Raw genomic sequence first — 27681 nt, 5'->3', positions numbered from 1 at the left:
TTTTCAGCACACTTAGTAGGCTCTGTCCTCCTTGGCTCTGTGATACCGGGGTTAATTGTCTTCCTTTAACTTTTCAGTGCTGACCCTGGGCTTGGTTCAGCCCTTCTGAGGAGGTGCTCATGGCGTGAGGCCTAGGAAGAATCTCCGGACACGGGGTGTTCACTGAAAGGCCCGGGTGTGTGGGATGCAAGTGTGCAGGCAGCTACGATACCTGCCCTGGCTTCTGCCTCTGGTAGGGACACACTTGGTGCATCCCCTTTCATTTCTGGTAAACTTGTTCAGCTTCCAAAGGGACTAAATCTTCTCACATTGTGAAGCAAGACAAGGACGCACCAACTTTCTAAAGGCATCCACAAAGGGTCTGAGTCTGTGGAAGAGGCAGTTGTAGATAGCAGTTTCCATGCAGCAGCTTCCTGTTAAGACAACAGGAACAGAAAGTGATGGGTATTAGGCCCTCTGACTTCTTCAGGACTTGGACTGAGGCCAGGCTGAGCTAAAGGAAGTGGGTGAAAGCAAAACAAGCACTAACACAACTTCTGATTTATGCCTCAAACCAGCTGCTTGTTTTTCCTTGCCTGACTCCCTGAAAGTGAGTTCTTCCACAAAACTGTTCAAAACTGTGGGCTGCTCTGAAAATGCTGCCTTTACTCTGCTCGTTTCTACACAACGACAAATGCCTGGCCACCTACAAAGGTAGAGTTTTCAGTCCTTCAAATCACAGTTACCAGGGGTGAAATATGGAGTTACTGTAGCTCTTAAGCAGTGGCTCCTGTCCTATGAACTAATGGCAGTTAGCTTTTTGCAAATGCCTGTGGAGTGGTTCTGTCTGTGCCAAACAGGGCAGTTTGTAATGATGTTCTCGCCTGGTTTTAAGTGGAAAGAGGGGAAAAAAAAAGTAACTAGAGTAGTGTTCTTGGATTAAAATCTAAGGGTCCCTATTTAGAAGGGAAAATGATGGCTTTGCCATGAGAAGAAAACCTGTTCCAGCTTGATTCTGGGAGGTAACTGCACTGGTATCAAGACCCACTGTGTATCCGTGTGTTTGCCTCTCAGCCACTGGAGGTCTTCTGTAACAGCTGGCACAGCAGACATGGATGTTTCTGCTTTACAGTAGAGCAATTGGCAGGAAACCTTTTCACCTGCAGAGACCAGAAGGTGTTAATTCCCTGAATGCTGCTGATCTCATCTTTCCGCTTCCTGGTGTTTGGGAGCCCAGCACGTATGCAGTTGCTCTGCAGTGCTTGGGTGTGCTGCAAGCTTGTCAGAGGAGCAGTTGCTGTCTGATTCTGTTGCTATTGCATAAGTGCTCTATGACTAACTGCAGCTTTCATGCTTTGTTTTCCAAATTGTTTCTTCCTCCTCTTGCTCACAGATGCTCAACGGAATTGGTAGTTATTAAAGAAATGATCCACAGTGGCAAGTGTAAAATCTCTAGCGCTTGGTTGGTCTCAGATGGAGCTAACTGGGGCTGTTCAATTCAGTGAATGGCAGCTGCTCAGGTTTTTGTCAGCGCTTTGACTAGTTAGAAGAAGAGCTGGATGGATAACATCATTTCTCTGCTTATGTTCACCTCATCCAAGTTTTTCCACGGATCCCCTAGGTAGTGTGGGATTTGCTGTAGAAAATAAAACACAGTAGTGATTGAGCTGCAGCTGAGAGAGTAGCAGAAGAGCAAGTTTCCTTGTGGCTTTGAAAATATGGGAAGTAAAACAGATGCAGCTTGAGTTGAACTTCTAAGAAAGTAGCAGCTTAGGTTCTAGACCTTTTTGGAGAGGGGTAGAGATTAATTCAACCAAATCAAAATGCTGTCTTGAATTTACTTTGGAAGATTTTGTCCTACGGTGCAGAATACGACTAATTATTTAAACACCTTGAGCAGATCTGGAATACACATCTTATACTGATTAATCAGTGACATATCAAAAGGATATGTACATTCTTTTCTTTCCTCCTAATGTTAATCCTCCAGATGTGGTGGATTTGTAACTTGGTCTGGAAGGCAGATGGAAAAAGTTGCAGGCCTTTGTCTGTTATGGATCTGAGAGACCTTTCACAAGAGTGACTTCAGCTCTGCTGGCATTGTGCATCTTGGTGCGTTTCATCTTTATGCTTTGGGCAATAGAGCTCGGACCTGTTTGTTCTGTACTCCTTGCTCCATAACCTGTCCTGCTGAAGAATTTGGCCAGGATAATAGTGTCTTGACTAGAAGCATCGGTGGCATCAACTTTTGGTGAGTAGATTGCCTATTTGTTCTACATTTGTGTAGCTGATTAATTCTCAGCAACACAAGCTCTCTGCTGCTTTGAGCTGCGAGCAGGGTTAAGGAGAGTGGGCAGGAAAGCTGGCTGCGGTGCTTCTTGCCAGCTGCCTTGTTCACACATTCCCTCCTTTCTGCTGCTGCTTTGCCACCCTGGAGTCAGGGGCCGAAAATGTGGGGAGGGCATGGAACCTCTTGGGTTGTCCTGCCAGCTGGACAGCGTCCTGTGATTGCTGGAAGGTTCTGTACCTAAATAACTGAAGCCTGAACGTGTTTGTGGAGTTCTTCCTGGTGGGAAGGACCTGGGGTTTCAGCTGTGGCATGATGCTACTAATAGCTTGTGGAAGTAGAGACTCACTTGTTTGTGATCTCTGTAGTTGCTTTGGTTTCTGAAATAAAAATAACCCTCCATCATCCCATGTTTGGGAACTGTTTATTTCTAATGAGGGTTGACCTGGGCAGCCTGGTGCTTTCCTACAGCATATCCTGTAGCTGTTGAAGTGTTCTTTGGTCTTTTTCATCTAAGTGCTTTGTCCAAACTGTGTGTCACGGGGCAGGGGTAGAGTTCCTGTCTGAAGCTTTCCTCATCTCTGCTTCTTAATCACTGAAGTGATAAATGAGTGCCAAAAGCAGACTTCCTGAAGGGGTTTCCACCTCTCTAGAGAAGATGACACGGTTCCTGCAGGGCAAAAGAAGCTTCAATAAAATACACAAAGCATGATTGGAGTCAAAGGGCAGTGTGTTCACAAGGACACAGTCACAATGGGGGAGATCCTTCCATTACAGGGATTTTGAACCCCCAAGGCAAATCCAGCCTCACTGAGCTGGGAGCTAGCTCCAGCAGCAGGAAAACTGTTTATCTATGTTGTAACTAGTGAAATGGAAGTTGGAATCCATAGACAAAAAGCTTGTGTATTACATCTGCATGTTTTATTAAATTAGATCTAATGACAAAAACCTGAATTGCTATAAAACCTCTGAGTTAGAGAGAGTATGAAAGATGGCAATGACATCAAGATTGTCTCTGAATTCCAATGTGACTTATTTGTAGGATTTTGAAGTTAGTGGGTCAGTGTGGCCTGATGCAAGAGAATGCAGTTTGCATCACTGTGCTCTTCCACAGAGCATCAATTGATCGAGAATGTCAGAACTGGTGCTGATCTTCAATCTCAGGTGCCCCTTACACAAGCAGTAGCCTACTGTGCAAAGAATGCAGAATTCAACTGGTGAATACTTTGTAGAACAGCTCATACTACGCTTTTAAAGTGGGGAAAAAATAAAGCAAAGCTTATCTTGTCTTTTTTGTTTTAATTCTGTTGGAGTAATCTGAGAATCTCATGACTGTATGAGATGAAAGTCAAGGGCTGTATTACACAAACATGTACAGCAAGAGGAAGGAAAACAATAAGAACAGTGTTGGGGAGACAAGTATTTTAATGTTTTTATCTCTGCTTCCATGTCTCCCAAAAAAGGTAGGCAGTGTATGTATCGCTAGTGGTACTTCACTGCTGCAATGGCTTTTAGGAGCTTGAATATTTGATTGCATGTACCAGCACTTGCAACAAAACTTTGAGCCTCCTTGAATACAACCCTACAAAGATGGCAGGGCAGTCTCTGCCTTCTTGAACTTCCAACTTAGATGGAGGAAGCAAAGATGCTAAGAGGAAACAAAGCTACTAGGGCCAGGAGTCCCCCAGCCTGCCAGGAGTAAAGCTGGGCATAGCAACGCGGTGGTGAAATCCCAGGGAGGCTGATGCCTGCTGCTGTTTGCACAGGAGGATATCCTCAGCCTATCCTGCATCTTCCTGTCCTCAGGAAATAATTCAGACAGGATGAGCACTCAAAACAACTTCATCAACGCTTGGAGAGTGAAGCGTGCCTCTTAATCCCCTGGCTTTTCACCAGTAAAACAACTGACTCAGTTTCAGATGAGACATCTAAATTTGGAGACATAACGCTATCACGTAGAAAACTGAAATGAGGCATGACAGGAAGGCTTTGCTTGAACACTTGCCAGAGACTCAAAAGTGTAAAACCATCAGGTACACATTTTCCACCTTTAGTGACATCAAATGCTTTTTTTGTTAGATGCTACTCTATGAATTACCTCTATGAATCCCCCTCACTGCAAGAAAGACATTGAGGCCCTGGAGCGTGTTCAGAGGAGGGCAACGAAGCTGGTGAGGGGTCTGGAGCACAGGCCTTATAAGGAGCAGCTGAGGGAGCTGGGATTGTTCAGTCTGGAGAAGAGAAGGATCCAGGGAGACCTCATCATGGCCTTCCACTACTTGAAGGGAGCTTATAAGCAAAAGTTGTAGGAATAAGAGAATTGCAGGGGCTGGAGGGGACCTTGAGATCAAGTCCAGCCCCCCTGGCAAAGCAGTTCCCTACAGTAGGTTGCACAGGTAGGCATCCAGATGGGTCTTGAATATCTCCAGAGAATGAGACTTTACAACCTCCCTGGCTGCTCTGTCACCAGTACTGTAAATAAGTTTGCACATTTGTATGGAACTTCCTATGTTCATATTTTAGGCCATTAGTCCTTGTTCTGTCACTACACACTGCTGAGAAGAGGCTGGCCTCATCCATTTGCCTCCCACCTCCCTTCTAAACATTAATCAGATTCCCCTCTCAGTCTTTGTTTCCCCAGGTTGCTCAGCCCTTCCTCATACAGCTCCAGGCCCTTTATCATCATTTTGGCCCTCTGCTGGACTCCTTCTGGGAGACCACTGTCTTTTTTTTTTTTTTTGAACTGGGAAGCCAAGAACTGGACGCAGTATTCTAAATGTGGCCTCATCATGGCAGAGTAGAGGGGGAGGATGACCTCCCTCCATCTGCTGGCCACATTCCCACATGGTCTGATAGCAAGAGGACAAGAGGGAATGGCTTTAAACTGACAGATGGGGGTTTATATTACGTGTTAGGAGAAATCCTTTACTCAGAGGGCAGTGAGGCCCTGGCACAGGCTGCCCAGGGAAGCTGTGGTGCCCCATCCCTGGAGGTGCTCGAGGCCAGGTTGCATGGGGCTCTGGGCAGCCTGAGCTGGTGGGGGTGTAACCAGCCCATGGCAGGGGGATTGGAACTGGATGATGATCGAGTTCCCTTCCAACCCAAGCCACTCTGATTTTGCTCTCCCATCTCTGTAGTCATTAATGACCTTAAGGTGCTGCTGAGAAGGAAGTGGGTTTTAGCCCACGTGTCCTGTTTTGCTGTTGCACTTCATTCAATACCACAGGTCTGAATACTTTCAGAGTATATTAAGCAAACATCTGTACAATAACTAATGAGCATCTGTTGTGCCTTTTTTCCTCTTCCCTGGAGGAAATGTGTGTAGCAGGGTGTCTTGTTTGGGGAAGTCCATTTAAAATCAAAAAGCATTTAAAAAAAATAGTCCTCTTTGAGAGGTCCGCATAAGCACAGGACACGTGCACATCCAAGGTAAGGTCAGAGAACTGTGCCACGTCCTTCGAGCAGATGGCAGAGAGGTGGAACAAACCGGAGATGGCTCCTCATCCTGAGCAGATGAGATGTTGCTGGAGGAAGTTTTTTTTGAGCTGAAAGATCAAAGCTGCTGGCTCAAGCCATTCGCCTGGAGCTCTGGGACCGAATGGCCCATGTGGCTGTGAGCCCGCCTCTTCTTCTAATGAACCTCAGTGAGTGCAGTTCTCAGCAGCTGTGGCCAGGCTTTGTTCAAGAGGCAGCTGGCTCCAGGTTGCAGCCATTTCACAATGTGTTGTGTTCATGTGTATATCTTCCCCAAATGCTTTGCAAGTCTTTCAGGTCAAAGATGTTGGGAAGAAATAGGGTGATTTCTCTTTACTTAGTCTACGTTCCTGAAGACGTTCCTATGTGGAGATGAAATTTTCTTGTTGCTTTCTTTGCTTCAGAGTTGTTGCTCTCCAAAGTATTCTCCTCCTGCGTACTGCAGGTGACAAAATCTTGCCTTAAATTTATTTGTGACTTCTAGCTTCCAGTACTCCTCCTTTCTCTACTTGAATCCTTTTATCAGAATCTGGTTCTGTGTCAGAGATAGCGATGCATGTCCATCATAGTTCTCATTTGTACAACCATTATTGTATTGCTGCTGCGACTGTATCCTTCTAACCCAATCTTCTAGGTAGCCTTTGTGGAAGCTGTGCACTTTAGGCTGCGTCTGGTTTGGATAAATCATGCAATTGTTTCAAGGCCCGACTTGCCAAGTCATACAGAGACTTCATATGCCAGAGGAAGTTTGAGGAACAGAACAACAAAGAGATGCTTTAATCCAAAATTAAAAAGAAGGCAACAGTTGAAGAGGCTCATGACTTCTGGAACAAGGACTACCACAAAGCTTTTTGCTGTCATGAAAATTAAAAGTAACCCTCAAATATGCTAATCAACCTTAACCACTCTTATTGTTAACCAGCAGTTAAGGATTGTACTGGGGGGAAAAAGAAAACAGAACAGTCTAATGCACTGTATTTGATACAGGATGGGGAAAGAAACCACTTGCTGAATGAGAGCAGGCAGCCCTGAGCGATGCTGCGGTGTGCTGTGGCTACACAACAGCTCCATCTGCTGTTTTTTCTCTTCTGTTTCTGTCTATTGTTTCACTAAGCTGCCTCCATTGAAGATTTTGACGCATAACCTTGCAGGTCAGGAGAACTTGAATATGTTTGTGTAGCCTCATAGTTTGTACTCTGGCTTCAGGCAGGAAGGATGGAGAATCAAGCTTTAAGGCAGGATGTTTAATTTTAGATGATCCCATAAAAAGCAGATAGGACACGTAAGCCTATTTTTAATGGTCTAGAATCATCATATGGTTTGGGTTGGAAGGGACCTTTAAGATCATCTAGTTCCAACCCCCCTTGCTATAGGCAGGGACACCTCCCTCTAGATCAGGCTGCTCACAGCTCCATCCAGCCTGGCCTTGAGTGCTTCCAGGGAGGGATCATCCACAACCTCGCTGGGCAACCTGTGCCGGTGTCTCACCACCCTCATAGTAAAGAATTTCTTCCTGATATCTAGTTGTACTTGATAATACTGTTGGAGTTTATTAAACTTTGTTAATTTGTTAGATCAACCTTAGTTAATCTCTCTTTAATTGCCCCAAGGTCTTAGGACCAAAGATTTTCACTTACTGAGCTTGTTCAGCCGATCTACAAATTACTCTTGATTATTGCTGATGTAGAAAGTGAGATTAAATTTAACAGTAACTGTGCAAATGAAAAAAGAGCAGGTGAGTTATTGGTGGAAAATAAGCTCAGCATATGTTGTTAGTACTGGAATTCAGTGAATAAACCTTAAGGGTGGGCATGATAACATTGCCATGTACTTATATGCCTAAGTAGCAAACTGTACCATTGAGCAAAACTGTAAAACACACAGAAAAAAACATAAATAACTTAGTTGTGTTTCAGCCTGACAGCAGTCATGAAGTTCGCTTATTTAGGATGAAGAGCCTGTCCCTTGTGTCAAGGCAATGCACTGGTCAGGCAGTGGGCTGGAACACAGCTGTCCTCTTGCTTCAGGCTCACCAGGGTTCTTCCTTAACTCTGAGAGTGAGTGAGCTTTGAGAGAGTGGGGAAAATACACTTTGCAGCAATGTGTATCGTAAATTCCTGCGCTCTCTATCCCAAAGCATGCCTAGATATGTGGTACAGAGTGGTTGGATCGTGCAGGTCAGGAGCTGGGCAGCCTTTCCTGAGCTATTGAGGGGAACTGGAGTGCTTGGAGTTGTGTGTGTGTGTCTTGCTTTTTAACACTAACTTGTGTGTATTCTCCAAACGGGATGGGTTCTGTGAGCATCTGAGGTTCAGCAGAGCTGTGGGTACAAAGGCAGATGGCTGAGCAGAGGTGTTCAAGCCAGCAGATGTCAGCCTGTTACCGCAGGCAGCAGCATGAAAGGGAAGAAATGATGCTTTCTGCTGATGGAAGTCAAATACTGGAAAGTAGAGGTCATCTTCAGCTGATGGCTAAAAGTCTTGTTGATTTGGGAATACATGGAAATTAGATAGCATAGCTCTTCTGTTTAGTAAAAGCTTGGGTGGGTATCTTTCTTCCAGAATAAGATCCTGCCTGTATGGGAGCTAACTATAAAAACAATTTTAATAAGCTTTCCAGAACGGATGAATGTTTGGTGAAGGGGAATAATGCATGCAAAGCAATGTGAATGAAAACTGAAAAACTGACCTGTGAGATAGAAAGTGAATTTCTAATAAGCCAAACCCCACAGCTTTATGCCTCAAGTTGTGTGCGCGTTGACTTAAAATATTTCTAGGGCAGTGGAAAGAGGGAGAACTGGGGAGGCTGTGTGAACTGCTGAAAATTGCAAGGAGAGGAGGAGAAGCACTTGATAAAACTACTGGAAAAGTCTGTCAATAATACAGGAACTGGAGAGAATTAGTATTTTTCTAAGAATAAGAAGTAAACGTATTCTCACAGGAATGTGAATTTTGATGTTATGCCAAAAGAGTGAGTCTGAAGTAACAAGGTAAGTGAGGAACTTTTGTTTTATGCACTGTCAGACAGTGACTGATTTTCACTAAAGTTTTGTTAAGTTAGACTTTACCAGTTAGGTATGATACTATTAAAAGAGCATGTGGCTTTTATATCTGAAAATAAGTTTCTCCTTAACTGCGTAGACCTCTAACTTTTGTTGGTTTCCTTGTAAAGCAGAAGAATGTTACATTAGGAATCTGAGAATATCAGTTAATGTCTTTTATCCCAGTGAAACTCTTTCTCTTTTCTTTATTTTTCCTCTGCAAAGTGACTGTCAGCGCTTGTGCTGTGGATCCAGGATCAATTCTCTTTCTGAAATTGGTGCTGTCCCTTGTTTTGACAGATCGATCACTTTGGGTTTGATGAAAATCTTACTTTCCAGCAGCGATATCTGATAGCAGATCAGCACTGGAAGAAAGACAATGGACCAATACTGTTTTATACAGGCAATGAAGGAGACATCACATGGTTCTGCAACAACACAGTATGTACAAATTAGATCCTTGATTTTCAAATTGCAGTCCTTCTTTCCAGCAGTGACCTACTGAAAAATAAGAACAAGCAAGATGGCATCAGCATCATTATCATTTAAAGGGAACTTTGCAATAGTGGTTATGACAGTTTCAGGAGAAAGAGTAAGTTGAAAAAGCATAGGAAAGGTTTTAGGGGATTTGAGGTCGTGTTTGACGTCCACAGGAATCAAAGGGAAGCACTTGCATTTACTTCCTTGAGTTGTAAAGAAAACCTGAAGAAACATTCCATGGTGCTGGAAGCTAAGAATGTGAGAGTTTGGACCAAACTACACCAATCCCATTACTTAGAATGCTTCTGAGTAAAAAGAGGGGGTTTGATTGCTTTGTTTTGTTTTGTTTTCCTCTAAGAAAACTAATTAAAATGAAGTGATTGAAGAAAAGCAAGTGAAAGGAAGGTGCCTAGAAATTAAGAATAGATGATGCTTGTTCCCTCACAAAATCCATGGAAGTTTTTACTTCCCTGATGTATAAATCATAGAATCACTAAGGCTGGAGAAGACCTCCAAGATCATCCAGTCCAACCATCCATCTACCATCAGTGTTTCCCTCTAAACCATGTCCCTCAGTACAGCATCTAAACGTTTCTTGAACACCTCTGGGGATGGTGACTCTACCACCTCCCTGGGCGTGCAGAATGGAGCATAGGCATTTTCCACCTATTTCAGTATAAAATCCAGTGGTGCAACAGGAGCTGGCGTGTGCAGGGCCTGAAGTAACCAAGGACTGCTTGTGCACTTTGTTCTCTGAGCTGGTGGTCTGTCTGCCCCTTTCCATAACTAGTGGGTGGTAAAATGTTGCTGTCAACAAGTAATAACAAGTTGTTGTGATTACTTATCACTTGAAAATAAGTGTGTTTCAGTTATTTATATTACTGCTTATTGCCAAAGACATTTTTTTCTCTACTGTAGTCCTAATTCAAACACACGTGCTTTTTTCCTGTTTTGCTTTTCGGTTTCCTAGGAATTAAGGTTGTGTTGTGTAGGAGTTGTGGCAGGATTGCCCGAGTGTACTTACACAACAAAGATGCTGCGAAGCATTAAGCAATGTGCTTTGTATATTTATGCATCTGGGCAGTTGTCTACCTTCAGTATTTTGTTACTTGAGTGATACTTTAAAACCAAATTGCAGTCTGTCTTCCTGGTTGTATTTTGATGGCAATATCTTCCTAATCAAAGACCAAAATTCAAGGTGCAATAGATTGGAAGTAGAGACTTTTAAACAAGGTGAGTCAGTCACTTTCAATGTGTATTTTTCTCCAAACAGGGTTTTATGTGGGATGTGGCTGAAGAACTTAATGCCATGTTGGTATTTGCTGAACATAGATATTATGGAGAATCCTTGCCCTTTGGAAATGAATCTTTCAGTGTAAGTGTCGTCTTTGCTTTCTTCTTTGGATGTGTTCTATAAAAACAAAAAAAATCTGCTTATTATGATTCTTGTTGGTGCAGCAACTTCTTGCCTGAGTAATATATGCTAGAAATCAACAACTATCCTCTTTTTCTAACTTATAATTGTAAATTTTAATAAAATCTAGGATTTTCTAGCAACTCAGAGGACACCTGCGAAGATTATTTAGTTTGTCAGGCACAATTTGCTAACTCAATGTGTAGTCTGGAGAAAAGAGACTGCTGGCAGATATTGCTGTTATAAAATGCTCCTGTGTTCTTTGTCTCAGGATTCCAAGCACCTGAATTACCTGACCTCAGAACAAGCTCTGGCAGACTTTGCTGTACTAATTGAGTACTTAAAGGAGACCATTGCAGGAGCCCGTCACAGTCCTGTCATAGCCATTGGAGGGTCTTATGGGGGAATGCTGGCAGCCTGGTTTCGGATGAAATACCCCCATGTTGTAGTTGGGTGAGTTTACTACTCTGCTCTGTGTTTGAGCAGGACATTTGTTACCTCCGTGCTGTAACTGTTACAGTATTGGGAGAAGTACTGTAATTCAAGCTGGCTTCATTTTTTCCACTATTGGGAGGACAAACTAAGTCCCTTTGAATTTGGGAAGAGATACTGTCTGCCTCAAAGACGATTGTAGGTCAGCAGGTACTGGATAGCCTACACTTTCAGAGATGTCTTATTTGTTTTGTGTTTTAAAAAAAAAACAAACAGCAATTTGGAACATCGACTTTGCACGTCCTGGTGACTCGAGGCAGGTTTTTGATCTCTTCAGTGCCTTGTTTCCTCTGTTGGATACAAGAATAGTAATTCCGTTCCTGTTGCCCGCTAGGGAGTAGTTCTGGGCAAAGGCTGTCTACAGCTGAGTTTGTAAAAGCCTAAGGAGAGAATTAGTTGCTAGATGACATTTAGCTTACTTTACTGTTTGTCAGAATTTCCGCTTGATATATTTACTGATGTCTTTGCACTAGCATCCAAGACTTGTAACTTTCAACAACCTTTGTGTGCAGACCTACAGAAGAATTTTGCAACATTATGGGTTAGTTCAGCTAGGGCTGAGTGTCTGAGTTGAATGATAAATGCTGCTTAAACAGTGGCTGTGGCAGAAGTATTGCCCAGAGGACAGGTAATCACATTGCAGGGGTTCAGGATACATGTGTTTCTCCAAGCACTGTTGGTTTTATATTCATTTGCAGAGCACTGGCGGCCTCTGCCCCAATCTGGCAGTTTGGTGATTTGGTTCCCTGTGGTGCTTACTTTACCATAGTGACTAATGATTTCAAGAAGAGTGGGACTGGCTGCTCAGAAAGCATCCGGAACTCCTGGGATGCCATTAACCGCCTTTCCTCAACAGGTAAGACTTTACCACTATGCCTTCAAATGGTTGTAATGTTTAGGATTATGTTACAGCTTCATAAAATTAGTGTCTTTACATCGTGCCTTTAACCTGTAAGTGTATTGTTGGCGGTGGTTAGATTTTTTTTTTTTAAGCTATATTCTTGGATGCATTCAGCATTATCTTTGTAAATGGCTGTTTTGTTGAAGCATGTGCTTTATGTGACACATGGTGGGATTCGGAATCCAGAGCCAAACGTTCAAGATCAGATGAGCTGACAGTCTCTTTTTCTTAAAAGTAAATAAATCCTGATAGGATGAATTAGCCAATTTGTATCAGGAGAATGGAACTGGAGAAATTCTAGACCAGGTAAAGAAAGCAAAGACAAGAATTTCGAGATCTCTTTCATAGATTGCATTTTGAGCTAGCTGGACTGAAGTTTTTCATTTGTTGGTAGATAATTGCTTCCTATCCAAAAAAATTGAAGGCCAAATGACCTGTCAGTCCTTGCTTCTTGGGTAATACTGCCTGAACTGTGACAGATCCATAGCTATAGTGTTCAGATTGCATTCCCATCAATTTAGCAATGTTGAATAAATCTCTTGTATCCCACGTGCTTGTATGTGGGGTAATTTCACCAGATCAGCTACACTAAGTGAAATATTTTAGTAGCAGCACAACTGACCTATGTGATAATGACGCAAACATATTAACTGTAATTTTTTTTTTCTTTTTGTATTAAAGATGCAGGTTTACAGTGGCTTTCCAGGACGTTTCATTTGTGCAGCCCACTGAAAAATCTTCAGGATGCTGCTATGTTGAAAATTTGGCTGAGTGAAACATGGATAGACTTGGCTATGGTGGACTATCCCTATAAAGCTGACTTCTTACAGCCTCTACCAGCTTGGCCTATACGGGTAATTGAGGACTGATGCCTTGGAGGAGTGATTAAAGCCTGGGCTTTTGAAGTCATTTCCACTTTGTTTAACTCTCCTTCTCTCTTGTTTTGACTAACTGCCACAGGTTGCATCAAGAGCCAAGAATTCTAATCAGGAATTGTAAAGTTTTGGGTTCTTTGTAATAGCGTAGACTGCACAAATGGAACACTGCTTGATGATGATGCTCAGGTGTTATAATAACATAGAACGATTCTGATAGTGGTTTGAATGTACTTTGAAAAGAAAATGATATCCCATCAGGCATTGCGTATTTACCTGTAATTTTTTGCAGATTTAGACTCCTATCTCTCCTCTTAATTGCAGGAAGTTTGCAAGTTCTTGAAGGACCCCAGTCTCTCTGACAAATTGTTGCTGCAGAATGTTTTCCAGGCAATAAACATCTACTACAATTATACAGGAGAAGCCTCCTGCTTTGACATGTCTGAGACTGCAACAAAGAATCTGGGCCAGTTGGGTTGGTACTACCAGGTGTGCATTGTCCTCTTAAAATTACAACTTAGTAACTGTTTTTTGGGGGGCTAGAGGAGATGGGAATTCATCCAGCTGTTAAGATATTGGACCTGGTATAAATTGATGATGCTGTGTAAACACCAGTAAAGACCCTGCTTGTTTGTTTATTGCTTTAAAAGAACCTCGTTCTTCAAAAGCAGGGAAAATGAAAGGGATTACAACAACATTTCATAGACAGTGTCATGGATGATCCATGTTTGGAGAACATCTGAAAAAAAAAAAGCACAAGCTATATCTCTTTTTCTGTCTGGCTTTCAACTTCAACACCTTTCTATGCATATTTTTTTATCATAAACCCTGTAAACTTCTGAAGACAGGTAAGCAGAAATGGACTGAGGTAGATTAATTGCCACAGTGGGAGCTACACTGGCTTCCAGGCTACAACCTTTTTCCAAGGTCAGGAAATCTTTCTGTGTGAAAGATGAAGCTTTTACTTGATACGTGTATTGTGATAGCTTGATAGTAATTGCCAGTCAAATTCTGTGTGAGCCTCTTTATTTAAATACTGCACAAATAGCTCTTGGACAGTCCCTCATTAATACATTTTGTTGCTCTGCTCTCTCAGGTCTGCACTGAGATGGTGATGCCCATGTGCACAGATGGTGTCCATGACATGTTTGAGCCTCAGAAATGGGACTTTGAGGCACTTTCAGATGAATGTTTCAGGCTGTGGGGAGTGAGGCCTCGCCCCTCTTGGATTCTTTCTATGTATGGAGGGAAAAACATCAGTTCACACAGCAACATCATCTTCAGGTAAGCCTTGTTTGTCTTCTATCAGTTTAGTCTGTTAGTGCAGAGTGCCTACTCTGAGTAACAGAGGGATCTGTCTGCAGCATTCCAGCTGAATAAATTGGATTCTATCAAATAGAACTTTCTGCCCCTGTGGATTCCTTATCTCGTGGCCAAAGTCCAGGTTTCCCATATGGGTAAATCTGTCTAGCTTTTAAAAAGCCAAAGCACCATCTCTTCCATATCAAAAGAAAGTGTAAACAAGCTCTAGCTGTAACGTAGGATGTTGATTGCTAGAATTGTTGCTCTGGATGATAGTCTTGTGGACTGCAAGTGTTACATTCCTCTTTAATTTTGATTTTCAAAAAAAAAAAAAAGAAATTAGGGAGCTTTCACTTCCAGTTGCTGCTGTCTTTTAGTGGTATGTAAGCAAGTTCCAACAAAATCATGCAAGGTCTGAATGTAAAAAGCTGTTCCCATTGTCGTAAGGCATGCAAGTAATATAACAGAAGTTTGTCTAAAACCACTTTGTACGTGAACAAAACATAAAAGATTGTTTCAGTACACTATAAAATTGTGTGTGCTTCTTGCTATTCAGTCTTTTCTTATTCCTAAGGTTAAACTCTGCTCAGCTTTCGATAAAGGGAGGTTCCTCTAGCTGCTCTTCTGCTGTGAAGGGATTCTAGCTGTGCACAGCTTAACACTTGGCTGTTCATTAGGTTCTCACGTGGTAGAGAGACAGTTAATAAACCCAGCTGAAACCTGCTCCCTCAGGAGCTGTGGTTCTGTACTCATGGCCCACGGCAGGCATCTCCTGGCTATACTGCTCTGTGCTCTGGTTCACATTGTGCAAGGCCTTTTCAGGGGAGAAAAAAAGCAACACTTAAAAATTGGAATTAATGTCTTGGACTTGGTAAACAGTTGTCAATTTTAAAGTAAAAGTTGTCTTGAATTGGGAGTTCAGCTGTAAAGTTTGGACTGTTTGGCTCCAAAAGCCTGTTGATTTCCTGTCATTTGTCCCTCGCTGTTTCTGTCCCAGCAGGATATGTGCTCCAGAGTGAGAAATTCCACCCTTTTTGGAAAGCTTTTCCATTGAATTTAAAAAAAAAAAAAGTTGATTTAACTTAATTTTTGTGATGTTGCTGATTTCCAAGGTTTCACAGACTTGTACAGTAGAAATCAGCTTTGTAAGTGATAAACGAGCAAACAAATCTAAATAAGTGTTTAAGAATTTATGCCTACTGGGGGAGATTGAAATGGAGAAAAGCTTGAAAGCAACCAAATGAATGAAGTAGTGCTGTACACACAAAGCTCTGGGTGTCAAGCTGGGTTGCCTCTCTGCAAACAAACACATTGTCAGCGCTGTACATTTTATATAAGAGCCCTTTATCCTCAAACACCAGAGCACTTTACAAAAAATATCCCTATGTCTGCCGGGGGATGTGGCTCCCTGGGGTTTAAAAGCACTGCATTAGCGCTGAGGAACTTGCACAACGGTTTTGCACAGGAAGGGAAGAACACTGCATCTGAACAGAACCACTGCAGGGTGGATTTACCCAGCCACGATGGGATTTGGCCAGTATACTCTATACACTGTTCTTGCTGTTCCTCCCTCTGCAAGCACCACATCATTCTGCAGATCCATGTTATCTTGTACCACTTAGGCACCTTCTAAGAGGTTTCTAATTAAGATGAGTGGATCATGCCTGGGTGTGTCAGCTTTTAAGCTGAGGTACTGTCTATCCAGGTCTGTGTGGGAGGGGGAGGCTGACAGGGAAGGCTCTGTCTTGAGAAATACTGGAGCTATCTGCAGCAGAAGGCATCACTGGAGGGGGAAGAAAAGGAGTAAAAGAATGGAAGGCAAAACAATGCCTGGCTGAAGAGAAAGGTGAGAAATTTGGAAAAGAGACCGGGGCAACTGTGGAGGATGTACAAAGAAAAGTGTGCACAAACAGTTTTGCTCAGATTATGCAGAAGTCTGTCTTGTTCTGGGTATAGCTGGAGGGCTGATGAGGCTCTAAAGATGTGATAGGGAAGGAAACTTCTTGTGGGATAGGCAGGACCCTACTTATGCTGTCAGGAAAGTATGTTGATTTAAAATCGGGACTAGTGCTGATATTGCACATTGAGATTCCTTGTTCTGAAGCCCTGCTTGCCTGACCACTGCAGGAAAGGAATTGCCGACTTTCTTCTACTTCTGTTTGCATCTGCAAAATTCTGTGAGTTGGGCAATGATTACTCATGTACAAGCTTAGCTTTAGCATAGGAGTAATCCATTTCTGTTGGTACCCAGTTACTTTCTTCTGTAAGACTTTAAGCCTCAGGATGACTTGGTGACAAGCCCTCTGTCCCCCCTCCTGGGCAGCTCTCACTTCTCAAACTGCGTCAGTGCCTCTGGTGCCATTGTTTGGCAGGAGCTGCAGAGGATGCAGCCAGCAGCTCCCAGAAAAGCCAGGGATTGTTGTTTCCTTGTGGCATGCTTAGCTTCCACGTGACTGGGAGCAAAAGATCCAAGTCCATGTACATCCTGAGTCTCTCAGCAACTCATCCTCCTGTTGCCACGGTGCTCTGCTGATTCAGATGACCTTTTAAATCAAATGCTTTTTGCTTATTGGGCAGCTTTGTGTGCTTTCTGTCTTCCAGATGCAAAATGTTTCTCTTAATTGCAGTCACATTTTAAACCACTGAAAATTAAGAGCTGTAGATTGAAGACTTTTTTTTTCAGTGGAGAAACAAATGAAATCTTAGATTCCATCAGATTTTTTACTATTATTTCTACACTTTTTCACTTGTTATTGTCTGTGATTTCTGGTGTTGCCATGTACTTTGTTTTCTTTTTCTAGTATGTCTCTCTGTCCCAAGGTGTTCTCATTTCTTAGATCCTTCTAGAAACTTTCACTGGCATATAGAAGCCAGTCTCTAATGTTTCCTTTTGTGGGCAGATCCGGTGTGTTAACTGAGCAATAGATCTCTAGATTCATGTTGTTCTATAAGTATATAGAAATTGCTTTCTTTACAGAGAGAGATGTACCGCATATGGGAAGAACAATGCAGTAAAGGAAAATAACCCAGTAATACCGACCACTTCTGAAGTCCAAAGCTAGGAATAAAAGATGCAAAACTTACCTCAGTTCAGCCATTGGCTTGCTGTGTGGACCAGGCATTGTTTGGAATCAGATCTGCAGCACAAGGAATGCTTTCATTGACTTGGAGAGGAGCTGTGCATTGCATTAAATTCTTTCTGTCACAGAGGAAGTGTAGTTGGAGATAGGTTCAGAGGAACATGAAACTTTCATGGCAAAGCCTCTGGGATGGATCTGCTGCCATCTCTCTGTGCCACTACATGTTAGTATTGGAACCAGCAGATAGTTTACGGTGGCACCCTAGCCTTGTTTAAGCTACTGATAGCTGTATAACTGTTGAGAGGGCCTCTCTGATGAGAGGTGAGCACAGAGCATGGAGGCAGGCTTGAGGTTTTTTTTTCTGTCACAGTCTGCCAACCAGTTGCAAGTCAATGTGGATATGTTGATGTGAACTGCAGCCTCACATCTGTGCCCTAATGAAGCATGAATTCCTTACAGCAATGGCGGCCTGGATCCGTGGTCTGCAGGTGGGGTGACCCAGAACATCACCGATTCCCTCGTGGCGATCGTGATCCCAGATGGAGCTCATCACCTGGACCTACGTAGCCGCAACCCTTGTGATCCCAAATCTGTGCAACAAGCTCGGGCCTTGGAAGTCCACTACATGAAGCAGTGGATTGAAAAGGCCAGGCACCTGCACTGAAGTGGTACTGTACTGACTGTGGCTGTTACACCTCTGGCTTTGCTGGGAGCAGGGCCGGCTCTCATCGTGCATGCTCTCAGTGTTCCACTTCTGCTTTCTCATCTGTGTTGCAGCGCTCACTGTTGCTTGTGCCCACAAGAGAAGCAGGCAGCACACAGATAACCTTCAGTCAAAGCGTGTGGATTGAGCTGCCTGCTCCGCGTTGCTTTCTCCTCTGGCTTTTCTCTGATGCTATAGAGCTCCTGCTCTAGGCCTGATGCCTTCCTTGCTGTGCTAGATAACTGTCCTCACTGCTGGTATATACAATGGATTAAAGGGCAGTGCAGTTCATGTTGATGCCAAACTCCCCCTGTGTTCAGTGGGATTGAATTTCAGACATCTCAGCCCTCAGCTGGTGTAAATTGTCATTATAAGGGCACAGAGAATGAGGGAACAGAAATCGTATCTTACTGCAGTTGGAGAGGTAGGGAAGGCATGGGCAAAAACTGGCTGTGCGGTTTGTGAGGAAACTAAACAGCTCCTGCCCTTTGGAACTGATGCTGGGAAAGAAATAAATCTTTATTTTTTTAAGTAGTTTTCTGGAGGTTTACTAATCAAAGCTGCCTTAAATGGCTTTTCCATTCTGTTCTACACTGACTGGTCAGGGCTGGACCCAGACTCCTTCTGCTGGTAACTCGCTGAGCATGCGCAGTCTGCATCAGGGTTTTTATTTCTTCCTTTGCTGTTTGTCCTATTCCTGAAATGCCACTGTGATGACGGTTGCCAAAGAAAACTCTGGGTGTCTTTGGTGTGCGTATGTATGTGTATCTCTCACAATCACTTAGCTTTTTTTCAAATCAGGAAGCTTTCAAAGCCATTCTCTTGAAGAGCAAGTGTGACACTTGTGCTGGGTAGATCTTACGAAGTGACAAATAATTGGGGCTGTGCCTTGTGTGGGTTCCTCCCTCCCCCCCATTCTGTGTATTGTTCAAATTCTGCATGATCTGTTTGCTGATGGCTCCTCAATAGAAGCCTTTTTTAAAAAAAAAAAATTGTTTGCGGGACAAACTATTGAAAACACAGAATGCAGCTATCCTCTTGGAGCAGGCTAAAGCATGGTGCTGAGCTCAACAAGCCAGGTGCACTGGGCTTTCTGTAAGGCTTCCAAACCAGACAAACCGCTCTGATTCATGAGACAGCATATTTGACATTAATAAATGGCTGGGGCAGTCCCCTCATTTTCCAGCTCTGGCTTCATTCACACTGAAGCCCTTCTTCAGAAAGGCTTCTTTGCAGTTTAAAAGACAACTGCATTTCAGGAAGACTCAGGCAAGGCTCTTAAAATTCCAACTCTGTTGAAAAGTTTTCTCAGCTTGGCAGATATGCCTGATAGTTCAGTATTTTCCTAAGACACCAAGTGGTCTTTTCTGTTAGCAGTCTCCTCCTGCCCTCAGGGAACAAAGTGAACCCAATGTTGAAATTTCATCCTTTAATACGTACCTGTGCATCTTCTTTCCATTGGAGTTCCTGATGTTCTCTCATCTTACTCTAATGAGTTAAATCTCAACATAAATGCTGCGTTTGAATCTGAATGTCTCATGCTGTCTTGAGCAAAGTAATTAGAGAATGTAAAATTACATTAACAAAATTATATTTAGAACCAAAAATTGTTCAGTTTTATTCAGTCTTTTTCTAAACCTTGCTGTCTGCGTGGCTTCAGCAGTGAGACTCCTTTGAGTCTGGTGCGCTTTGGATCAGCGTTTTGCAGCTTTGACCAGCTTATGAATTAGGTGATTTGCTTTCTGTTCTTATCAGTTGTTCCTTTTTTTTTTTCCTCGAGTAGCTGAAACCTTGAATATGAATAATATCTTAAGCATTCAGACCTTGTCTTAAATTTTATGTACACATTAATGTATGCTGGTGAGGAGCTGCCCGTGTAACTACCTCATCTAAGAATTAGTTCTTCTGATTGCTCGTGTAGGTGAGAACAACACGGGCCTTGGGAAATTGCTGACTTCTTTTTCCAGGCATATTTTGATGGGCCATAGTTCATCTCAATCTTACTGGAATATTTCATCTCAGTCCCTTGGTGTGTGTCGTGAATGTTTTGAATTTAAAATGTATGTTTGCTACTGACTGAGGAAAACATTAAAAAAAAAAAAAAGGAATGAATGACTTATCCAATGCATGAATCTTACTGATGCAATTGCAGTTGTATCAAAAACACATTAAAAATGTCAAATGCGAGTTTCTGGAAGTGGATTTTATTTTGCAAGGACAAATTTGTTTGTGCTCCACTCTGGGAGTGGGAGGAAGTCGAAGGTGGCAATCAAGTTGTACGCACAGCACAGCTCCAGATGTCAGGAGTGTCTGTGCACTCATTTGGTCATGTTTGCATTTCAGAGTTTTTGCTGACCATTGTGAATACAATCCTGCTAGTTGCAATGAGGATAAACCATCTTGGTTTTAGCAGCTTGTTTTAGTCCCAAGTATTTCTGATGTAGCAAAGACAAAAATGGTTTCAACTGGCAGCAGCTTGCAGCACTCAGGGAGGGTGGGGGCTGACTGCACTACACAGGGAGCTGTCAGGGAGGGCTGAGGCTGCAGCATTTTGGGAAGGCACTAAGTGGTTTCTGCTTGAAGCTTGTACTTGCAGGCGCTTTCAGCTTTGCAGATGATCAAATATTGTATCATCAAAGGAAGCTGTAGAAAGGAAAGCCTCCTCCAGGAACCTCGGATGTGATGTCTAAATTGCAAGAGAAATGTATGCCAAGTGGGAATGCAGGGCAAGCTTTGCCTCCCGTACTGTGCCCCAGCTATGTTGTCAATGCTTTAAATAAACACATTGTTGTTTGACTTCTGTTCCTAAAAAAAAAGAAAGCTGTTTTGTTTTGAGTCTAATCTCTAAAGGAATCATCGATGACCTAGAAAGCTTTCTGTGCATTGAAGACTTTGCATGCTAGGTGCGTTAGCACTCTTCCAGGACTAGTGGTGGATCTTTCTGTCTGTCTGATGCTTGGGAGGGATGGCATCAAACCAGTGAACAACTTTGCTTCACTGCTCAGGTAACACCACAGCAAAAGTTCTGAAATTAGGACAATGTCTGGGATACATTTACAGTGCTTAATTGCATTTCAAATTTTCCATTGTTTAAAAAAAAAAAAGTTATTTTATGACTTTAAAGATGTTTGCATCTACTTGTAGCTTCCACCGCTACCAGTAGGCTCGTGCTCCTCTGCCATTTTAATTCCTCAGTTTCACTGCCTCCAGGTGCTGAGGGCATCAGCCTGGATGCCCCACATCAGCCTTCACTTTGTAAGCACAAGGCTGTGTGATTCACATTCTCTTCTCTGTGTCCTTTAGTAGCGCAAGTTCAGTAAGGAATTTGCTTTTTCTACCCCCGATTCTCATGCTGACAGCTCATTGTATTGCTCATCGGAGCCTGGCCGCAGTGGGGACCTGCTCTGCCCAGGGACATCAGCTGGCTGTCGGGGTGCTGTGGCTGTAAGGTGTGGGCACCTCCACAATGTGCTGGCCCTGGGTCTCTGTGTGGTACCGGGCCGTTTCCTCGGTGGGGAGCAAGCGCTCCTCAGGCTGCCCCCTCCGCTGATGGCTTGCAAAATCTTTTAGCACAGTCCCCTGGTTTAGAAAGCAGGGGCAGTGCAACCCAAAGAGGGGGGATAGCAAATCCCTTCCGTTTGTCTTGTTGTTTTCTAATGTATGCGACCTCTCTGGGTGGTTTAAGCGGTTTAGGTACTTTCTATAAAAGGGATCTTTTAATGACAAAACTAATGTGATTATCTTACCGAGTGTGAGAGGCGTATTCAAGGTTTAAAGAAAATCTGTTAGAATAGCTGAATGTATCTGCTTAATCCTTTCTCTAATGTGAGTGGACAATGCTCTGGGAAGCAATTGGTCTTTCTTTCTTGGAGTAAATGCCTGATTTCCAGAGGTAGGAACTGTTTGCAGCTTTTATACCCTTACGCTTCACCTTCTAGAGAACACAAAGGCACAGGAGAGAGGCAGGGAGCTCTGAGAGGCAAAGATTTTCCTCAAATAGCCAGGGGTGTAACCAACCCCGGGCCCATCCTGCCGGCTGCTGAGCACCCTCTGCTCCCTTCGACCACGATGTGAATGGAGGGCCCTCCTTTTACCAGCCTGCAAAACCCAATCCCTGCAACACAAAATGCAGAAGGGGTTGCTGAGCACTTGGGGAGGCTGAATTGCAGCTATCATCTGTTTTTGTGTCACAGAGCAGCACTTCTCGTGCAAAGCCATTGGCTTTGGGAAATTCTCCAAAGCTCATGTTTTCTACATCAGCCCTTTGGAAAGGTTTGGACTTAGAATCATAGGATCTTGGAATGGCTTGGGTTGGAAGGGACCCCAAGGATCATCAAGTTCCAATTCCCCTGCCACAGGCAGGCCCTCTAACTTCCAAAGCAGGGCCACCAACCTCCAGACTTGTGCAGGGTGAAGCTTCAGCAGGGGGAACGTGGCTGTGCTGAACGAGGACAGCACAGAGGGGTGATGCTGCAGAATGCAGGAGGATTTGCCTGGTACCAGCCTGGCATTACTCAGCTGCTTTGCCCTCCATAGGATTGTGTCTGTGGATCTCTGATTTCCCTACATTTAAGGGCTTCATGTGCAATCTACAAACTAGGCAGTGTCCTAGAGTGAATTTTCTGAAGGAGGGAAGAGCAGTTTGTAAACAAAGGCCTTGGCATCTCCCGAGCAGGCTGCTGTGTGATCAGTAACCGGAGGATGGTTCAGGTTGGAGATACCTCAGGACCCAACTTCCTGCTCACAGCAGGGCCAGACCAGGCTGCTCAGGGATGCAACCCTGAAATCCTACAAGGACAGAGGCTGCTCAGCCTCTGTGGGCAACCTGCTCCGTGTGGTGGAAATGTTTGACATCCAGTCTGAACCTCTTGTTGCAGCTTGTGTATAGTCTCATCTTGCCACCATGTACCATGGTGAAGAACTAGCCCTGTCTCCTTGATGGCCCCTGTAGGTACCAGGGGCTGTTGCTGGGTGCCTCCAGAGCTGTCCCTCCTCCAAGGTTCCCCATCCTCCTCCCAGGACTGTCCTGGTGGCCTCGCCTGAACTTGCCCCAGTTGACCAGTGTCTGCTACTGGGAGACTGGATGCAGTATTTGATTGATGGGCACCACGTGCCACCTAGTGAGGAATGATACCTCACTGGATCTCCTGGCTCTGCTCCTTCAGCTTGGTCACTTTGCTGCCAGGATCTGCAGCCGGCCCCAGCACAGCTGGTTGTCCATCAGATATCCAGGGCCTTCTTCACAGAGCTGCTCCTCAGCCCAGCTGCATCACTGCAATGAGTTATTCCTTCCCAGGGCAGGCCTCCATGCTTAGTCTGATTGAATTTCATGAGCTTTTGTTGTCTCTGTCCTTCAGACTGTCTGAATGGAGCCCTTCCTTGAGGGTATTAACTGTTCCCTCCAACTCGGTGTCATCTACAAGACTAAGAAAAGCTGGAGAACAAGAAACCTGTGAACAATGCATTTTCTTCTCTGTTAGAGATGACTGTAGCTTGGACTATTCTTAAAAGCTCTCACTTTCTGAAGTATTTGCAACGTTGAAATAAGGCAGAGTGCCATCCTTTCTGACTAGCTTCAGCTGGTAGGACAAGGCAGGACAGCCCTACACTTCTCCACTCTCAGGGCCCTGATGTCCAGAAGTCAAAGTGATGGGTTTTAGAACTGTCATTCAGTCAGCACAGTCTTGGTGTTGTGATGAAGAGAAACCCAGAAATTTCTACAAGGGTCTGTGGACCAGCTTTAACAGTTAAGAAAAAAACGGGATGCAGAAGAAGGGCTGCCAGGGTTACCTCCTTGCAAGCAGCAAATAATTTATTTTTTGAGGATCGTAGAATCATAGAAATGTTTGGGTTGGAAGGGACCTTTAAGATCATCTAGTTCCAGTGTCCCTGCTATAGGCAGGGACACCTCCTGCTAGACTAGGATGGTTCATGTGTTCAAATGAGTCTCTGAGAGAACTGTGTATCACCATTACTGTATCACAGGTATAATACAACCATTTTGTAATTGAGGAGTTTGGACCAGGATAAGTCCAGAGAGGTCTTGATTAAGGAGGAATAGTAAGTCGTCTTGTATTCTGTCGCTGCCCACGTCATTGAGTGGTGCTCCAGGGCTGCTCACTGCCCCCAGGGAGGTTACCCAGCACATCTGGCCAGATGCTGGGGGACTTTCAGGAATGATGGCAGGCATAATCCCATGGACCCCTATTTCTAGCACTGGGCTTCCTCAAGGACCCAGAGCTTTGCTTCCACACCTGCATGTGCATCAGTGTGACAGGACGCAACCCAATCTCCTGCTGTGTCAGATGCCTGTTGGTGTTCCTCCCAGCATCCCACAGATCTGCCTGCTCAAATCTTCTTGGCTGAGGCAGGCTTTGGTGGTGTAGAGCCATATTGCTTTGGTCCAAGGGCAGAATGGTGCCTTCAGCTCTATGAAATGTGTATGTATGTGCAAACATGCATGGGAAAAATAGGATTCCTCCCAGAAAAAGAAAGGAGTGATGTTTTCCCTGGCAGCCTCCTGATGTGTCTGACCTTGAAGACTGGGGTCCTTGGCTGCCCCTCAATGTTTCACTGTGCGTCCCCAGAGGGTGGGAGAGGAAGCAAGGGACGTTATTTCCTTGCAAAGAGCAGTCAGTCCTCTTCTTGATTACCATGAACAGGGCCATTAAAATGGCCACGCCCTCCTGGGCCAGGCTAGAGGAGAGCGCAGGCTCCCATTTTTCCTCCCAGCAGATGAAATCAGCACTTGCTACGCAAACTAGACTAATAAATGTTGGGGCAGCGGGAGGTGAGTGCATTCAAGTGCGAGAGCCTGAGTTATAGCGGTAGCCTGCTGAATTCCTGGGTCACAAAGTAATTTACAGAACAACCCAAATGTCATTCAATAATTATTCAGGCAGCCCGGAGCCCAGGGGGCACAGCCTCCCGCTGGGTGTATTATTAATACCATCAACAAGCAGCAGGATGTTGGTGCGAAGAAAAGAGCCACAACACGAGCGTGTGAACCTATGGAACAAATGGAAACCAGTATTAATAGGATATTGTACTGCTCCCTAACGAGTGAAAAATCTCTCTATCTTGTCCTAGCGAGTTGTTCAGCAAAATCTGAGTGTCTCCACTTCTGACAGCGAAAATTGCTCTTGGTGCTTTGCAGCAGAAGGGAGGAAGATTGGTGTGCTGGTGGCCGCCCGTTTGTATCTCCCGGCCTCTGAGATAGTCTCCATGGAGACTGACAGGGGGAGGTGGTTTCCATGCGCCCCAGAATAATTTAAATTAATATCCAGTGAACAATGTAAACCTTCTCTTTGACGTGGCGTGGGAATAAGCGGTCACAACACTCAAACTGGGTCAGCTGAGAAGGAAGGTGGTGCCCCAGCCCAGGGTGTGATCAGCACCAGGGGCTCAACCTCTGCTATCTCCGTCCCTCCCACCCCCATCCTCCAAAACCCCTGCAGTTGGCTGCAAAGGTGCAGTGAGGAGATATATGGGCAAAGGCTGAAGTGAATTGAGTCTGAATCATAGAGTGGAATCATAGAATGGCTTGGGTTGGAAGGGACCTTTAAGTCCTTCTGGTTCCAACTCCCTGCCACAGCAGGGACGCTTCCCACCAGATCAGACTGCCCAGGGTTCCATCCATGTGCATGGGACAGAGGTTGTCGCTGCTGACTGGGAAGTGCCCTGGGCATCGAGCACTCCTGGAGCATTGCTGAGGTTGCTATGGGAACAGTAGCGTCAACACTTTGACTTGGGATACGTGGACTCAGTAGTTCTCTTTGGTCCTTCAAAGTGCAGAATGATTAAATTGGAATGCTGGCATAGGTTCCCCAGAGAGGGCGTGGAGTCTCCTCCTTGGAGACCTCCAAAAGCCGCCTGGACATGGCCCTGGGCACCCTGCTCTGGCTGTCCCTGCTGCAGAAGTGGCTGGGCCAGATGGACCCAGAGGTCCCTTCTAACCCCAACCAGTGTGGGATTCTGTGAAATCTCAACAGAACTGTGCAGCAAAAAGAAGCTGGCCACGTAGAGCTGCCCAGACTGGGCCAGTTCATCCTCCACTGGGAGAACGTGCAAGGTCATCAGACCAGAGAGCCCCAGAGGTCCATCAGGAAGACACTGAATGCATTTAGGGCCCGCAGGGATAGGCAGTCCAGGAACATATGTGGATGGGATCTGTCTGGACGTTGGGAGCATGAGAGCTCTGTACTGCAGCCACAGCCTGAGAAGGAGCTCAGCCATACGAACTGTTTCAGTGGACAGAGATGGCTCAGCTTTTCATGGCCTTTTTCAATGTTTGCCCATTTTTCGAAGATGTTTTTTTGCTTTGCTTTTACTCTGCCTGTGTAGAGACGATGTACAGAGGACTCTGATGTTGTTCCTATACTCTGGGCCCTTCACCTCATCCACGGCTTACTGACACACTGCTTGTGACATCCATCACCTATGTACCTCCCTCCTTGACTTCTCCATCCCATTTGCCATTTTGTGCCTGTGCTGTTGGTGAGACCCAGGAAGAAGCAGCAAGCGATATGTTTTTCTGACGTTAGCACCTAAGAACAGGATCACCAAAAACACCTTGATTTTCCCATTTGTGCTAATGCACAGATGTTGCTGCTGATATTCAGAGAATCACAAATTCATATTCCCTGGACCCCACTGAAAAATAAAGCGTGTTTTATCCTTGTTCCCCAAGTGCCCAATACAAATGCAAATCAGCTCTGGGCGTAGATGTTGGCTTGTTTTTTTCCTGGCTGCCCATCAGCCTGGTGGGGCTTTTCTCACTTGTTTTGCTCAGTCCCTTCGTCCTCGTGTCTGTGGTGAGGGTCAGGGACCTGCTCCATTCCCACACCTCTGCCCTCCTCCTCTTCCTGCTGCTGCCTGGTTAAAGCCCCTCTGGTTGTTAACCCTTTAAAAGGTTCCCCTCTGCAGCAAGGAGAGCTGATGGGCTAAAATCAAACCAGCATCCACTTGTATTTCCTAAAATCATAGAATCATAGAGTATTCTGAGTTGGAAGGATCATCGAGTCCAACTCCTGGCTCCACACAGGACCACCCAGAACTCAAACCTCATGTGTGAGAGCTGTGGTCAGGTGGGCTGCTGAGAACATTGGAGTACTTTACATTATTGCTTTGCTGCATCTCTGCCATGCAGAATTTGGCTCCTGGACAAAATTGGGTAGGAGGCCATGGCAGTGGCAAGCCGAAGTCTGGATGGAGGAAAGTGGCTCTGAACTTGTCTGTGGCTCTAAATAGGTCAGTGCTATTCAGGTAATAAAATAGCTGAATAAGGGACTCCTAAATGTCCCCACAGAGCTGAGTGCAACCAGTGCTTGGCCAAAGCTGGTGTCCAGCCACCTAGTACATTCATGCCCTATTCAGACAGACACAGATTCTCTGTGCTGCTTGGCTTTTTTGAAATAAATGATTTCTAACTAACTGCATTTAAAGCTACAGCTGAAGAGACCCTGATGCTGGATCAGATGCACCCAGGATTACCGCAAAGAGGAGTCACATCCAAAGCCAGGCTGCAGCATCCAGACAGCCCCGGCGAACCAGCAGATCTGTGCTGAGCATCACTGCTTGGCACAGCCTGGCTTGGTGCCACCGCATCCTCCTGCAATGGAATACTGACTTACTCCTGAAGTGAGCTGTGGCTAA

General features: G+C 44.6%; 1 protein-coding gene across 1 annotated transcript in view; it reads left to right on the top strand.

Annotated features, from left to right (window-relative positions):
* Positions 1 to 20214, top strand: part of PRCP (prolylcarboxypeptidase) — a 28215-nt gene extending 8001 nt beyond the window's left edge. The window contains exons 2-9 of the mRNA XM_021382395.1: positions 9081 to 9221; positions 10534 to 10635; positions 10946 to 11127; positions 11865 to 12022; positions 12749 to 12921; positions 13267 to 13431; positions 14039 to 14226; positions 17784 to 20214. Coding sequence (XP_021238070.1) covers positions 9081 to 9221; positions 10534 to 10635; positions 10946 to 11127; positions 11865 to 12022; positions 12749 to 12921; positions 13267 to 13431; positions 14039 to 14226; positions 17784 to 17988 — 1314 coding nt within the window. The 3' untranslated portion in view covers positions 17989 to 20214. The remainder of the gene's footprint in view (positions 1 to 9080; positions 9222 to 10533; positions 10636 to 10945; positions 11128 to 11864; positions 12023 to 12748; positions 12922 to 13266; positions 13432 to 14038; positions 14227 to 17783) is intronic.

Source organism: Numida meleagris, chromosome 1, assembly GCF_002078875.1.
Source record: "Numida meleagris isolate 19003 breed g44 Domestic line chromosome 1, NumMel1.0, whole genome shotgun sequence".
Taxonomy (NCBI): Eukaryota; Metazoa; Chordata; class Aves; order Galliformes; family Numididae; genus Numida; species Numida meleagris.
This window is presented reverse-complemented; position numbering and strand designations above follow the sequence as displayed.